This window comes from Delphinus delphis, chromosome 19, assembly GCF_949987515.2.
Source record: "Delphinus delphis chromosome 19, mDelDel1.2, whole genome shotgun sequence".
NCBI classification, from domain to species: Eukaryota; Metazoa; Chordata; class Mammalia; order Artiodactyla; family Delphinidae; genus Delphinus; species Delphinus delphis.
The window spans coordinates 8,807,466-8,824,392 of record NC_082701.1 but is presented as its reverse complement, the minus strand read 5'-3'; the positions used below and the strand labels follow the sequence as shown (position 1 = coordinate 8,824,392).

The 16,927-nt window shown below is 46.7% G+C and overlaps 1 protein-coding gene across 1 annotated transcript in view; it reads right to left on the bottom strand.

Moving 5' to 3' along the window:
* The window catches only part of SEC14L1 (SEC14 like lipid binding 1), a 52,011-nt gene extending 44,608 nt beyond the window's left edge, over nt 1-7,403 (bottom strand). Inside the window, exons 1-2 of the mRNA XM_059997917.1 lie at nt 7,239-7,403; nt 4,670-4,762 (exon numbers count right to left, since the gene is read on the bottom strand). Of these exons, the coding sequence (XP_059853900.1) occupies nt 4,670-4,732 (63 nt within the window). The 5' untranslated portion in view covers nt 4,733-4,762; nt 7,239-7,403. The remainder of the gene's footprint in view (nt 1-4,669; nt 4,763-7,238) is intronic.
* Between the last annotated feature and the right edge of the window lie 9,524 nt (nt 7,404-16,927).

Sequence of the window (16,927 nt, the reverse complement as noted above, 5' to 3'; positions counted from 1 at the left end):
TACATCACTTAAACTACTACGAAATTTATCAAATGGGTTTTGCATAATTTATGAAGTTGTTAAAAAAAAAAAGCCAACTTCATCACAAAAGGGCTTTGCTCCTAAGGGAGACATTGGTTAACTGAAGGGTCAGAGCATGTTACCTCTTTTCCGTGGAGAAAACATAAATCCCTTGTCTGAAGACAGGCCGCAGATCTGAGCTTCAGCCACCAAACCCACTTCCCATATCCTCACACGAAAAGCTCAAGTGAACAGACACCAGCTGATCAAAGATATCTGAGTGCCCGCTATGTGCTTGGTACCGAAGCTGGAGGGAACAAGGGAAAAAACAAAGCCTCTGCCCTCGAGGAACATACAAAATAGAGAATAAAAGAAACTAATCACCTGCCACTGACTACACCGTTAAGGAGGAGTCGGAGGAAAGGGAGAGAAACGCGAAGGGCTTCTGAGCAGCATCAGGGAAGCAGGTGGGCCAGTAGGAGTAGGATCAGACAGCTGGGGAAGGTGAGCATCTAACGCGGGGAAGGAAGTGTCAAAAGAAAGGGTGGGGGCAGGAAAAGACACCGAGTGGCAAACAGGGACAGCACAGAATAGAGGTAAACATTCATGCTGGGAAGTTTGCATAATTATGAAATAAGCTTAAACAGAGAGGGTAGGACATAAGGGCCCTGAGGAAAAAGCAAAGCAGTTTAGAACGGATATGACTGATAAGAGATCACTTCAACAGAGGGCTGACAAGTGGAAACAGTGTCTGGCAGGAGAACACAGTACGGACCAGAGGGAGGCATGTGTAAGTAAGAAAATAACAGCTCTGGTCATGCCCTCCAAAGGCTGGACCGAAGGCGGTGCTCAGGAGAGAAAGGGACAGAGATGTGACTTGAGGGCACAATCTAAAAGATGCACCTGCTAGGGATACAGATGGCCAAGGGGGTCTGGGAGCACGATGACAGGATGGAGAGAACAGGGAGACTGTGCGGGTGCGGAGAGGAGAGAGCGACGTGACCAAATCCGTCGGATGACAGGAAGCCCACTAGAAACGGGGCTGGACAAGGCAGCGACTCGTGGCACGTCACAGAGAGCAGTGGGGCCTCTCCTGTCACGCGCTCCAACTAGTCCCAACGGCAGCTGTCCCCAGGCGAGAAAAGGATCAGAGACAGGTCCTCACCTCCCCCGCCACTGTGACCACAGAGGCCTCGGCCCGTGCCCCGACCCCCTGCCTCTGCACTTTACTCTGTTCCATGGACTCTCTCTCCTTCGTCCTCCCTCTGTGTCCTTTATGAAAGGGCCATGAACACCAGGAGGGAGAAAGCTGAAAGTTTCAAAATTTGTATTTTACCTCAGAAATTTCAAAATGAAACACTCAAACCCAAGCATCTCGGAACCACGCCTCCCACCTTAAGCCCCTTCTCGGCGGGCACCTCACTAGGCCCGGGTGAGACCACAGATCCTTGAAGGCACAATCCATTGGAATGTTCTTCACTGATTAAGTTCTCCTCCCACAAGTCAGGCAGAGCAGCCCCAGGAAATGTTTCTGGTTGAGCTTGGAAAGGTCACAGACATCTTCAAGGACAAGAACCCTCATAACACATTCCAGGGTACACATTATGATAAAAAGAACACCGAACTCTCTACCTCAGCTAACTGTGGAAGCTTTAACTTCTCTGAGGCTCAGATGCCTCACCCTCAAAGGGGGCTGAGCTGGGGGACTTCTCAACTCACTGAAGCTCCAACAATTGTTTCTGGGCTCACATCTAACAACAGAATGTCCCTCAGATGCCACAAATGCCTCCTGAAACACCTTCACTTCAATTCTTTTTGTTTACCATTAACATTTACATGATTTCTTAATTCTACCAGTATATTGACCCCAAAACAAATCATCAGTTGTCATTAAATCAATCAAAATCAATTAACATACTTGATACCCACTGTATACCTACTGACATAGGCACTTCCTACCTCAGCATATCCTGGCAATCCTAAATTACAACAAAACTCTTGGTTAAAACAAAGGCCTTAAGTGAACGACAGCATCTCCGCCAGCGGTCATCACAGGACCCTGTAAATTAGGACCTGGATCCACCTGGCAATACCACAAGCTGATCACCTGACGAACACTTCTGTCACTGTCACATGCTGTGATTACTGAAGCACAGTCACTTTTTGAGGTTCTCAAAAATATTTCTGTTGAAGCTATAGTTCCGTTCTTGCATTAACTATATACCTCTTTGCTCATCCTGAATGAAATGAAAAGAACGTTTTTAGAGTAACTCTTTTATACCACTGTTTTTCATCAACAAGAGAAAAAACAGAGCAAGGAAAATACTGAGGATTTTATGCTGTGCAATTACAATCAGAAAAGCGGCAAGTGGCACCACAAAAATCACTACAGGCTTAATGAACATGCACGTCTGTCTCTAATTCTGGAAGGAAAAAGGTAACATTTCATTTTCAGATTAAAAAATAATTTCTAACAACTCAAAAAAAATTTACTACTGCTTAAAACAAAAGCAAGTGAAAAATCAGTTAATTTTAAAAGATTGAGGGGTGGCTGAGAATTTCAATTTCAATTTCTTCTGTAAATCCATGCATAAAAGTGGCAAGGCAAACTGTACCATTTTGAAAGCTGTAAAGAAAGGAAAATAAGGAAGCTGAACATTAGACAATCAAAATACCTCTTTATTAAAGCTAGTGTCTGCATAAGAGATTAGTCTTTGCCTCAAATGATCAGGGTTGCATCAAGATTTTAAAATCGTCCTTAGCATTCTGGAAAACATAAGACACCAGTCTCATGCCTGCCCGCTCCACTCCCGGGCACCTCCCGGGCTCACTGCCCTCCACGGCCCCACACCAATCCCCCAGCGCCACCAGCCGCTGCCAACCGAAAAGGGATAGGTGACCAAGCCCCACAAGGAACCCACAGGCCGGCCAGCAACCGACTTCCTGGGCCCAGGGGGAAGGACCAGATCTAGTCTCTCTAGAATCTGAACTAGGAAATGTGACAAGAACCGGTCACTTAGAAACTGAAAGAAGGCAACAAGAAATGCCACAAAGGCAAACTGGAGCCAGAGGGGTTATGACCAGCTGAAAAAGCACAGGAGCTGAAGGCGCAGGGGAGGGAAAGGCAGGAGAGAGCAAAGCAGCCTGGTGGTGGTGGGGGGAGAGGCAGATGGAGGAGGCAGAGCCCGGGGCGGGGGGCGGGGGGGGGGGTGAGTTCCGGGGACAACTGCTGCCAGGAACCACCCGCCCATGCGGGGCTCTTGGAGCTCAGCCTTGCCGGCTCGCATTCTTGGATTTCTGCGCGATCTCATCGCACACAGCATGTGTTCCACCGACAATACCCGCTCTCAGGCCGGAGTGGGCCTCTGCTCCTTGTGACCAAATGCCAAACCAGCACCCAGAACATGCAAACAGGAAGCAAGCCTTTCTGATAAGCCCTAGATATAAAATACTGAACAGTCCTAGTATTGAAGGAACATACAGAACTAAAGAGTACCCCCGCAACAACAACAAAAAACCCAAACCTCACACCTGATGGAGAAGGGGCACAAGGAAACTTTCTGAGGTAACAGATGGAAAGGTTCTGCATCTTGACAGAGATGCGTGTCACTCTTCAGTGAAAACTGATCAAACTATAAACCTGTGACCATTTCACTGTCTATAAATTATACATCAATTTCAAAAACAGACGCCCTAAGTCTAAATTGTTCCCTTGAGAAGACTTGAGTTTTGTTTTGTTTTCCAAAACTAAATTGATCTGGATAAATCTCACAAACAATGCTGAGCAGGAAGAAGCCATATGCAAAAACACCTGAGTTTCTATTTATACACGGAACAGACACAGAGAAATTCATCTCCGTGTCATAGTCAGAGTAGGGGCTAACTACGCGAGACCAGGAGGAGCCCAGAGGGGCTCTCGTCGGGCTGGAAGGCTCTGGTTTCTCATCGCGGTTCAGACTGACACTTTCATCAGGGCATACTTCACAACAGAGGCATCTTCCTGTACATCCACTTATATTACACCTTAACAATAACACAAAAGAGAGGGGAAAGGAAAGAATACCTTATACGAATCTTAAAGGGATTGGCAAAAAGTTTGTTTTGGGTTTTTGGGGGATTTTTTTGCCTCTAGTGAAATGCTTATTTTGAACCAAACTCTTTAGGCAGTAACAAAGAAAATTAAGACTTTAGTTACCCATTTGTAGAATTCTAATATGACTTATGAATTTGATATTAGCGGAGGAAATTCATTCATCAGAGTCCTTAGAATCTGGTAAATTAAACTGCATCCTATAGTGTCAGTTCCATATGGTGAACTCATCCATAGTCTAAATGAGCAGCAGAGGGAAAAACCCGCCCTCCACATCCCTTTTCTACTTTAACAAACAAAAAAAGAGCAAAATCCAGAGGAAGAATTATTTAGTCACAATCCCACTTCTGTGTTTTCAAAAGGAGAATTAACTGAAATTCATACATTACCCTAAGGTGAATTATTTTAAAAATAAACATGCAGATTTTGATTTTCAGAGACTTGTAGTTTAAAAACATTTCACAAATTCGATAAAGTTCAAAAGCATAAAAACAGAACAAATAAAAGTGGAGCAACAGGTCCCCAAATTTGAATACCTAAAAAAATAAGAAGCTGAAGAGTAAACTGAAAAGTACTTACAGCCATAATTAATTCAAAGGGGTGTTTATACACCCTCACTGGTGACTGGTATTTTTGCACCATGATTGCAATAAAACAGCAATCCTCTCACACCTGCAAAACACAAACATTTGTGATAAATAAACATGATGTAGAAAAAATTAAATCTGCATTTACACAACATACTACAGTCTAAGGAATCTCAGCGGGTCGTAATTCTATGCACGCAAAAGTCAAAAGACGAGGCTTAATTATAGAAGGACAAGGGAAGGCGATAAAGACAGTAAGAAAAGGTGAGAAAAGCCCAAGTGGAGTGAGGGAAGCAGCTCTGGTCTGAGGGCTGGAGGACTCCATTGCCCTACCTGCCTCACCGCCTCTCCAGGGGCTGCCCTGGGTCCTTTCCAGCAGTGAGATGTCATGATTCCATTATTCTGATAACCCATACAATTAGTTCTTGAATCATTTTCTCTTCAACAACTTCCATTAGAAGCCAAATTAAAATGGTGGCACTTCAAGATATTAAGCCCAGGACACACAAAAATAAAAGTGGAAAAAAACACTAGTGTGTCTCAAATTATGGGATATTCCTCAAAAGCTATTTTGAAAGGAAACTTGTCAATCCCCATTTTCTAAGTGCAAGACCACAACTTCAGAGACTTCCCTGGTGGTCCGGTGGTAAAGAATCTGCCTTCCAATGCACGGAAGGTGCGTTCCATCCCTGGTCAGGGAACTAGGATCCCATGGGCCGCGAGGCAACTAAGTCCACGCACCACAACTACTGAGCCCGCGTGCCACAACTAGAGAGAGAAAACCCGCACGCCACAGCTAAAGAGAAGCCCGTGCACCGCAACAAAGATCACGCATGCCACAACTAAGACCCCACGCGGCCAAGAATTAAATTAATTAATTATTATTATTTTTTTTTTTTAAAAGACAACTTCAGGGATCTATCTTCAAATGGCAGAGATACCACCAAGCACTCTGGCTAGAGGCTCCACTGACTTCTCCAGCCTCAAACAGCTGTAATATCAGGAAGCAATCAACTAAGTGCTGAAGCCTACTTCAAAGTCAGAAATCCTCCTGCCAGGGACACATTTACACACTGGCCCCAGCCTACCTGGATTTTTCTGAAAACACACTTTTATTTGGAGTCCTCTATGGGACTTCACTTCCCTATTTAAAAGGGAGGAAGAAAAATAAATCCAGAGAGCCTACCTGTCCTGCGGAGGATAATCATTAAGAATGTTATTTTATGCTGAATATGGTGAGAGGATATTCAGAAGTACAAAATGTAATATCCTCAAGGAGTCCAAAGTCTAGCAGTAAAAAAAGAAAACTTTACGAAGATACGTTTTATATCGTAAGATTCCTACCTATATTATTGCATTTAAACAGGTCTGGAACCTCCTCTGGTATGTTTCGCATATCTCTCAGAGAGAACAGGTTCTGGCGGAAAACAGCCATATCTGGCACTCTGAAAACTGCTAAAGAATAACTCTGGGAGACCTCAAGCAAGTCATTTGACTTCCCCCGGACTCAGATCCACCTCTGCAAAGTGAGGTTTGGGGTGAGATAATCTTGAAAGACTTCCAGCTCTAAAATCATGAGACTCAGAGACAAACTCCTGAATCCACCACAATCAACTGGAATGCTGTCATTAATCTTGATTCTGGGACTGGCAGGTCCTGGTGCGCTGGGACCGTGTTCTATAAGCTTGATTCTGGGACTGGCAGGTCCTGGTGCGCTGGGACCGCGTTCTATTTAGTTTTGCCAACCTGATAATGCCGGTGCACGGCAGGAATTCAACGACCTTTTAAATTTTTAATTAGGAAAATTAATTTTAGGGTGTCTCCCACAGAAGGAGAGGGTGATTACGGAGTATCAAAGGGGGTGGGGGGAGAATGTAAAAAAAAAAAAAGTAATGCTCGGTTAAGACTCGGTAACACCCATTCGGGATTCCGCTGCCCGGCAGAACCCAAAGCGACTACGCTCGAGAACCTGCTAATTCACGAGCTTCTGAACTCCTGCCAGTTCCCAGCTTCCGATGCTCTGGTCCGAAAAAACGTCCTACGTGGGAATCCGGAGTTACAACCGCCAAGTGGCACCGTGGACCAGGGCAACCTCTACTGCATGACAATCGGTGCTTAAAAATTAGCCAATGGCCAAACCCAGTGAGTCCACCCCGAGCAGGCTCAAGGGGCAGCCGGGCCCTCCGTTCGATCCGGGGGTCCGGCGCGGCGGCCCCTCGGGCCCCCAGCTCCGGCCGACCCGGGGAGGTGCGCCAGAGGCCGGCTGGGACCCCAAACTCCGCTTCCCCCAGGAGGGGTCCCGGGTGGGAATATCGACGGGTGGAGGCGGGGAGGGGGCGACCAATACAGTAGGAGCGGCGCGGGGGTCGGCGGGCCGGAGGCGGGCGGGAAGACAGTCCGCTCCCGAGTCGGGGAGCCGGGGGGAGCCGGGGAGAGCCGAGGGGAGCCGAGGGGCCGGGGAAGGGTAGGCAAGGCGGGGAGGCGGAGGCGAGAGCCTCGCGCCTCCCGGAGGGGCCGGGCCGGGGGCGCGCTCGGAGCCCGCCACGGAGACGCGCGCCTACCTCTTGTCAGAAGGGCCGGGCCGGGGATGCGGGGCGGCGGGGGTAGCTCATGCCGGCGGCTCCGCGGCGCCGTCGCCGTTCCACTGCAGGCGGCGGCAGCTCAGCAGCCGGTTCCGGGGAGTGGGCCGTGGGGCGGGAGCCGGAGGGGCCCAGCGAGGCTCCTGTGGTTGTTACGGGTGACGGGGAGGGCGGGGCCGGGCGAAGGGGTACGCGTGCGCGAAAGCGGCCGAGGGGCAGAGGCAGGAGCGACGACGGTTGCTAGGAAGGGGGGAGGGGTGACAACCTGGGCCGAGCCGAGCTGCGCAGGCGCCAACTCCAGGCCGGAGGGCGTGGGAGGAGCTCGGAGTAGGCGTCGGCCCAGAAGCAAGGCAGGTCTACCCAAAGGCGCTTGGCCGCACCCAGATTTGCGTCACGGGGCGGGCCTAGTGTGGGGGGCGGGGCTCGCGAGTAGCTGGGCGGAGGCTGCCGAGACAAAAAAGGGGCGTCCAGCAGTGGCCCCGGGGAGTTCCGCTGACTTGGAACTGGGAAGTCTGCGAGGCATCAAAATAGCCCGGGCCTTCCGGCTTTGCGGGTGCTCAGGGCCGAGCTGGTCTGTCTGATCGGCGCAGGAGGCTCCCCGTACTTCCTCATCTTTTGTTGACTTCTGCGGTGCCCTGACCACATTCTCGCCGAGTAATGCAGATGAGGCAAACGCCAGGGCTGGGGAGGGGCTGGGTGGGACCCAGCAGCATCTTGTCAACACGTCCGAGTTGTTCGATGGACCTAAGACAAGTGGATCTGGCGTTTCGGCAAGAGCTCCAACTTTGAAGCACAAGTGTGATGCACACTGAGACATTTAGGGGTTCTTAAGAGGAGCTAATGACTAGAGAAGGACAGTACGCATGTCCACCCACACAACAAAGATGGTTTTATAGCCAACATACAGTTTCTCCATCAATGTCACTGTTGTTCCGTTTGCGTTAGTCACCCTCGGTGGCTGTGCCTTTGACGCTGCCAGTGCACAGCACATTTTTGGAACAGTTTCGGAATTTCCTTCAGGGCCAGTTTACCAGCCACACAAGAAAATCATTCATTACTTGATCACACCTTGTTTTTCACCTCAAACCATCATTTTTCCAGCTTGATCACCCACCCTGCTTACTAGACTCAGCTAGGGCTGGCTTTTGCCTGTTTGTGAAAATCACATCCACCTTCAAAAGATGGTCCGAGAAAGAGACAACCCAGTAAACAGCAGCACTTATGAAATGGTCTCGCCCCAAAATTGACCTGATCTGATAAGCCTCTAGATGGCAACGGCCAATGTACAAGAAATAGGAACAGAGGAACATGTTAAATAATACCAGGCGGAAATAATCAGCCAAGCATAAATCATGGGAAATACTGCATGACAAACACATTCCTTATCAAAGTACAAAGGAAAAAATAGGGAAAGCGCCACACTACAGATCAAAAGAGATTGAGAAATTTATTGAGCCATACACTCATGATTTGTTTGCTTTTTTATGTATATATTATACTTCAATTAAAATTTTTTTTCACAGTTAAAAGTACATTGTTGAAAAATCCAAACTGTAAGAATCATCACCTGCCATTATTACATTAACATTTAAATAAATAGGCATTTTTAACAAACATTTAGACACTCAAAAACTGAAAAAAAAGAGGGCAGGATTTATAAATACATAAATACCCACGTATGCTTTTAGAATGATAGCTACTGGAGGAATGAGACTTTTTTTTTTTTTTATCTAGGCTGCACTGGGTCTTAGTTGCAGCATGGAATCTTCGTTGCGGCATGCGGGATCTTTAGTTGTGGCATGCATGTGGGATCTAGTTCCCCCACCAGAGATCAAACCCAGGCCCCCTGCATTGGAAGCATGGAGTCTTACCCACTGGACCACCAAGGATGTCCCAGAATGAGACTTTTTAAAACGCCAATCTAGACAAGATTTTCTTCCATTCCAATGCCTCTTTCCTACACGTTGGTGATACCAAGAGCTTAAAAGAGCCATTGTTGTCAATGTGGGCATTCATGCCAGCCTCCTGTTCCAGTCTGCAGCTGATGATGAAAATGTGATGAATCTTCTGCCTTAGCTTTGATGCTTTTTCATTAATTCACTTCTGGTAGTAAACTGTGACTGGTCTGCCACTTCAACGTCATCAGCCATTTCCATCACGTTGTCTAAAAGGTCTGTTGTAACTGTAACCCAGGAAGAAGTGGTTGGCCCAGACAATGGAGAGGGACAGCAGCTGGCCAGGCAGCGGTAGATGCTGGGTGGGTCGCGGTAGTCGGACAGGTGACACAGGATGAATTCCATGTGGACCTTCCATTGCTTCTTGCTCTCTAAGTGGGAGAATTGCTCCCTGAAGTTGGTTGCCTGCCACACCCCTGAAAGCAGCTCCTCCGCCGTGGTGCCCACCCTTCAATTAAAATTTCTAAAAAAAAAAAAAACCCAGATACTTGAGGTAGCAACCAATTGCAATATATGAACTTTATTTCCATCTTGATTTTAATAAAATAGTAAAAGAAACTTTTATGAAACAGGGTAACTTAAACATTATTAACAAGAAATTATTATTGGCAAACAAAAAGGTCCGACTATAGCACAGAGAACTATGCAATATCTTGGAATAAACCATAATGGAAAAGAATATTTTTGAAAAGGTATATATATGTATAACTGAATCACTTTGCTGTACGGCAGTAATTAACACAACATTGTAAATCAACTATACGTCAATAAAAAATAACTAAAACATTATTATTAATTGTTTAGGTGGGATAATGGTATTATGGCTAATATTGATATCTCTTAAAGAAGCCTTCTCTTTTTAGGAATACACGCTGAAATATTTGGGGGTGAAATGATGTGATCTCTGGGATTAGTGTCGGAATAATCCAGATGGGGAAAGAAAGGAGGAAGGGCCTACATGAAATAAGGTTGGTTGTAAATTGATCATTGTTTATTATATTCCTCTGTACACTTTTGTATGTGCTTGAAGTTACCTACAGGAAAATATTTTTAACAGAAAAGATGGTTTGTCACCACTGAGGATGCCAAATCATGGCATAATCACAAATGAGGTATTGAAAAATGTCTCAAGAAAATAAGATACACAAACAGTAATCCCAGGGCCTGACCTGGATCACATGCCCATCCCTGAACCAATCTTTTGATCAGGGGGATCCAGAGGTCTCACTTTGCAGTTCTGGGTCATGTGATCTTAACATCTTTATTGGAGTATAATTGCTTTACATTGTTGTGTTAGTTTCTGCTGTATAACAAAGTGAATCAACTATATGAATACATATATCACCACGTCCCCTCCCTCTTGCGTCTCCCTCCCACTCTCCGTATCCCACCCCTCTAGGTGGGAGCAAAGCACCCACCTAGCAAAGCACCGAGCTGATCTCCCTGTGCTATGCAGCTACTTCCCACTAGCTATCTGTTTGACATTTGGTAGTGTATATATGTCCATGCTACTTCCTCATTTCGTCCCAGCTTACCCTTCCCGCTCCCTGTGTCCTCAAGTCCATTCTCTACATCTGCGTCTTTATTCCTGTCCTGCCCCTAGGTTCATGAGAACCTTTTTTTTTTTTTAGATTCCATATATATGCGTTAGCATATGGTATTTGTTTTTGTCTTTCTGACTTACTTCACTCTGTATGACAGACTCTAAGTCCATCCACCTCACTACAAAAAACTCAATTTCGTTTCTTTTTATGGCTGAGTAATATTCCATTGTATATATGTGCCACATCTTCTTTATCCATTCATCTGTCGATGGACACTTAGGTTGCTCCCATGTTCTGGCTATTGTAAATGGTGCTGCAGTGAACATTGTGGTACATGACTCTTTTTGAATTATGGTTTTCTCAGGGTATATGCCCAGTATTGGGGTTGCTAGGTCATATGGTAGTTCTATTTTTAGTTTTTTAAGGAACCTCCATACTACAAATTGTATCTTTATTTTATTTTTTTTAGAACATTCAAACTTTTTTTTTTAATATATGGCAAAATTTTAAAGTCTGATAATTTTGGGGTTTTGGGGTTTTTTTAAATTAATTTTTATTGGAATACAGTCGATTTACAATGTTGTGTTAGTTTCAGGTGTACAGCAAAGTGAATCGGTTATACATATACATATATCCACTCTTTTTAAAGTCCTTTTCCCATATAGGTCATTATAGAGTATTGAGTAGAGTTCCCTGTGCTATACAGTAGGCTCTTATTAGTTATCTATTTTATATATAGTAACGTATATATGTCAATCCCAATCTCCTAATTTATCCCTCCCTCCCCTTTCCCCCTTGTTAACCATAAGTTTGTTTTCTACATCTGTAACTCTATTCCTGTTTTGTAAATAAATCCATTTGTACCATTTTTTTAGATTCCACATATAAGTGATATCACATGATATTTGTCTTTCTCTGTCTGACTTACTTCACTCAGTATGACAATCTCTAGGTCCATCCATGTTGCTGCAAATGGCATTATTTCATTCTTTTTTATGGCTGGGTGATATTCCATTGTGTATATATGTACCACATCTTCTATATACGTTCCTCAGTCGATGGACATTTAGGTTGCTTCCATGTCCTGGCTATTGTAAATAGAGCTGCAATGAACGTTGGGGTGCATGTATCTTTTGGAATTATAGTTTTCTCCAGATATATGCCCAAGAGTGGGACTGCTGGATCATATGGTAGCGCTATTTTTAGTTTTTTAAGGAAACTCCTCACTGTTCTCCATAGTGGCTGTACCAATTTGTATTCCCACATGAATAGTATCTTTAAGTAGTATAATTAAGATACGTGAACAGATCCCCAAGGTCAGTAATTTGAAGGAAACAACACTCATCTAGATGCATAAGTTATGGTATGTTTGATTGTTTTACAATCAGTTCTAGGGATTTCCCTGGTGGTCCAGTGGTTAAGACTCCACGCTCCCAATGCAGGAGGCCTGGGTTCCATCCCCGGTCAGGGAATTAGATGCCTCCTGCCACAGCTAAGATCCCGGATGCTGCGACTGAAAGATCCCGCATGCCGCAACTAAGACCCAGCACAGCCAAATAAATAAATAAATATTTTAAAATAAAATCCGTTCTATTGGGTGTGTATCCAAAATCTATAAGAAACAGTACTGAGCACCGCGCTTCAGAGTTAAGCAGAAAGATCCGGTCCTTTTAACACACGCGCATGGAGTCTTTATTATGTGTCAGACGCTGTGTGAGGCATAAAGATGAGCACGTATGGAGGGGGAAGTGGAGAAGTGTATCGGGATCAGGTCTGGCTGCCGGTGACCAAAAGGCCAAAGTAAAAGTGCCTTGACAAGATAGAAGTCTGTGTCCCTTGCATGTGAATGGAGTCCAGGGTGGGAATGACACCTCCACCGTCACCATCAATGGCCAACTCCCAAAAGACCACCAGAATGGGGATGCAGGTGGCCTCAGGTCTCATCATCAGGGACATGGGTTCCTTCTGTCTTGCTGCTTTGCCATCATCATGATGTATCCTGTACCTCCGGCAAGTAGGAGGAAAGGCTGAAGAGGATCAAATGTCCTTCCTCGAACGATGCTTCCTTGGAAGCAGTGTGTGCGTACAGTAGTGGGTGTGTGAAAGCAGAGCAAAGGACAGCGCAGCAGCACAGACCACGCTACTGCTCCTGTGTTCAGCTGCGCACCTGCTCTCTTCCTCAGACAGACTCTCTGTAAGGTCATATTATGAGAGTATCTGAAACACCTTGAGGGAGTCCCTAGCGTGAGGAGCATGTGTGTCCCCTCTTACTTGGTAGATGGAAGCCCTGCCGGGTACTGTGTAAAGGCCATTTATCCGGTGTCTTTGTGATGGAAACGGAGGATTCCCAAGCTCTGGCCTCCACAGCAAGACACTCTGGTTCCTTTGGGTTCTCAGCTGAGCCCCACTAGGACCCTGAGCGTGACGCTGCCTTTCCTGGTGGCACTCTGGCTGACGACAGGATGCGGCATCTACAGCCTGGACACAGACCCTGTGGCCTGTTACATCTTCCCCAGCAGGATTAACCTGAGCTGGGGTCACTGTTACTGGTCCCTCCGACCACATCTTCTCCATTGATCTTAGCACAATATGAAGAGTCATCCCAAGGAAAGCATGGGAAGTTGTTGACACCAAGAGGATTGGGTCATTGCAGGAAAGACACTGGGAGACAAGTGACGGTCTTAGCTAAAATTTCAGCCTGCAGAACCCAACCTCTTCCCCACAACAGCGAGATACGTAGGAGGTGAGTCTGAATGACCCCTTTGAACATTACTAAGAGGCAGGGTCAATGAAACATTTAGGCTGTGCTGAGAACACCTCGTCCTGATTCTCTGGTAGCCCTACCCACCTTGGCGTTTGCACCTTGCACTTTGGCCAGCTACTGGGACGTGTCAGGTCTCTTCCACTTCTGGAAGGGATCATTTTCTCATTTGGTAGTAAAAGGGTAAAAGACAGCCTTGCAAGGCATGACAGATTATCCTGACATGGACCAGCTGGCAAAGTTTCCAGCCTGGAAAAGTACGAAAAATATAGGTTACCCTAAAGGCACAATTTCTTCATCCTGCTCTGGCAGTCATCCAGTGGTCTCGAGCTAACACCATTGCATCATACCCAACCTGGGAAAACTTCAGGCCCAGAAACCAGATCTGCAAAAGTTATCATCCAGCCTTACATGTTTCTAAAATATTTCATTTCAACCTGGAGAGGCAAAGCTCCGCATATCTTAATTGATTTCCCCACCTCAGAGTCTTTCCTCTTCCAAGGCACTCTCCATGCTGCTGGCAAAATTCTCTTTCAAACACACACACACACACACTCACTCACTCACTCCTTTGCTCAAAATCTAACACTGACAACAGAGATAAATTTAAGCTTCAAAGCCTGCCATCTGAGGTCTTCTATAAATCTTTCCTCTGTCCAGAATGATTTTAGTTTCATCTCCACTTTATCTGCTCATTTATTCATTCCTTCGTTAACTCAGCAAACATGTATTCAGCCCCGTCATTTATTCAGACACCATATTTAGCACAGGAGTGTGGGAAGATCTACTATATAAAAACAGATTTTCCTTCAAGGAGCTCAGCCTACTGCATGGGAGAGACATGTAAACAGTGACGACCACACAGCCTCTTAAGCTCTGTGACCCCTCCCTACAGCCGTTCCTTTTCCTCTCCTTCTCCTCTGTGTCCTTCCACTGTAAGGCACACTGCCTGAAATGAGACTGTAAATGAATCGGGTCTGTCTCTCCCCTCCAGTTGTGAGTTGCTTGGGTCCTGGGATCACATCCACTCACACGTTCTTCTGCCTATGCACTTGGCATTTTCCAGAACCCTATCAAATACTGGTTGGGTTGAAGCGATGAGTCTTCAATGAGGCCTCGATTCTGTGTGCGTTAAACACGTCTCTCCACCCCCTGCACTGAGCTGATGCGTCCTTGGGAGACGTGCTCTCGGCACCTCACTCCACCCCCCTGTACTGTCCCCTGTGTCACCAAGCGAGGACATCAAGCTTAGGGAAGCAGCCCAGCTTAAGAGAATTGCTGCCGTGTGCCCTGGACAGCATAGCACTCATCCAGTGAGATTTAGGACAAGAAAGGATGACCTGAGCCCTTTCAGCTTCTGGCTCAGAGGAATAAAAATAGGCAACGCGATCAGACTTTTTTTTGCTTTGTTTCTCTCACAAAATATTGTCCTTGCTTCTCCTACCCCGGTGCAGCTGTGTGGCGCTTTCATCGGCCAGATGGAGGCTTAGATTAGCAAGTCAGCAACTCATCCCCGGCTACTCCACCTTGGGTCATACCAGGTGGGCGGTGGGGGGGGGTGGGGGGGTGGTTAGCCTCGCACAAGGAAAGGAGCGCTAACAAGGGACAGACCAAAGGCCACAGAACAAGGGGGGACCGGGTGAGGATAAGAAGCAGAGCGCCCCAAATTCGATTAGTAAAACAATTTTCCCAAGGCTAAATATGGACGAGAACCTCTTCAACCTCAGTTCTGTGGGCAGAGACTGGACTGCACAAGGAAGAGACGGACAGGGCCCATCCGAGCCCAGAGCTCCCCCGCTTCCTCCTTGACGTGGGTGAAAGACAGGGCCACGGCCGACCCCCAAATCGCCCAACCGCTTTTTGTCTGTGGGGGGAGTGTTTGTTTGGGGTGCATCCCACAGCCAGGCATCTTACAGCTCTGCCTCCAGAATATTCTGTGACCTCCTGCTGAGAATCACACATCTGCTCATTTCACACCTGCTGAAAATTCCATCTCCCCTCCCTTCCCACCATGGCAGGGCCTGTGTGCCTGACTGGGCCACCTTAGTAGCCCAAAGCAGCTTTTAGGATTTTTCTTTTCTAAAGGGAAAGAAAACAAAACAAAACAAGTTTTTTAAAGTCGGAAGTTGACGGGATTTGGTGTCAGAAACATGTATCTCACAGGGTTGCTAAGCTGAGATAAGAAAATATTTGTGAAAACACTTTGGAAATGGTTAGGCTGTATGTAAATGCTTCCCACAGACAGGCATCCTACACAGCTCTGCCTCCGGAATGTTCTCTAAGCATAGATTATTCTCCTGCCTACCCCTGTGCTTGGTTACCAGCATCAACCTCTACTATTTAGATAAGTCCTTCCCGCATCTTAAATTTCCCCCAAACGGAAAAATAATATGAAGAGTGTTGTTCAAAAGATCAGTCCTCACTTGAATGGCTGTAAGCACAGACATGCTGAAACAATATGGGGTCTTTCTTGGTAAACCACTTTCCGTAATTACAAGCTACATAGGACTTGAAGGGATCAGGGGACGCATGCAGAGATGGTCATCTTGCTTAGCTGGATACAGCAGTCCCTGCCACCCTCCAAATTCACAAAGCTCACTGGAGCACATGCCCAAGCGTGAATGCATAACTGATCCTAACAGGGACGTTCCTGGCAGCCTTGCTCCGCCGTGACGTCTGACAAGTACTGTGCTCCTGCCAGAGAGTGACCCTCGGCTGCCTCCAGGACACCAGCCAACCTTCTGCTGCTCCCCAGAAACGTGCAACACTCTGATGCAAAACCAGGAGCCTGCTCGCCCTCACTCCTTACCCCCAGGGACACAAGCTACACCTCTGAACTTTACTCAGCAGGTTTACCACCTAGGCTCAGGAAGCACCTGGGGCTGGTATGTTAGTTTCCTGGGACTGCAGCGACAAACTGCCACAAACCAGGTGCCTTAAAACAATAGAAATTGATTCTCTCACAGTTCTGGAGGGAAAGTCAAGGTGCTGGCAGAGCCGTGCTCCCTCCTGAGGCTCTAGGGGAGGTCACTTCCTGCCTCTTCCAGCTTCTCGGGCCCCAGGCATCCCATGCCTTAGGGCTGCATTCACGTCCTCTAGTCTCTGCATCTGCCTTTTCCCTGTGTGTCTCTGAATGTCCTTTCTCTATAAGGACACCAGTCTTTGGATTTAGGCCCCCCCCCCCAAATCCACAACGATCTCCTCTCCCTTCCAGATCCTCAACTTAACTGTATCTGCAAAGACCCTATTTCCAAATAAGGCCATGTTTCCAGCTACCTGGGGTTAGGACTTGGACACATCTGTTGGGGGGAACCCCCATTCCACCCTCTACAGTTGGTTAGAACCAAAGTCCGGTTGGAGAGAAGGGGGCACTTCCTGCACGCTCCCCTTTCACTGCATCACCGGTTCAGC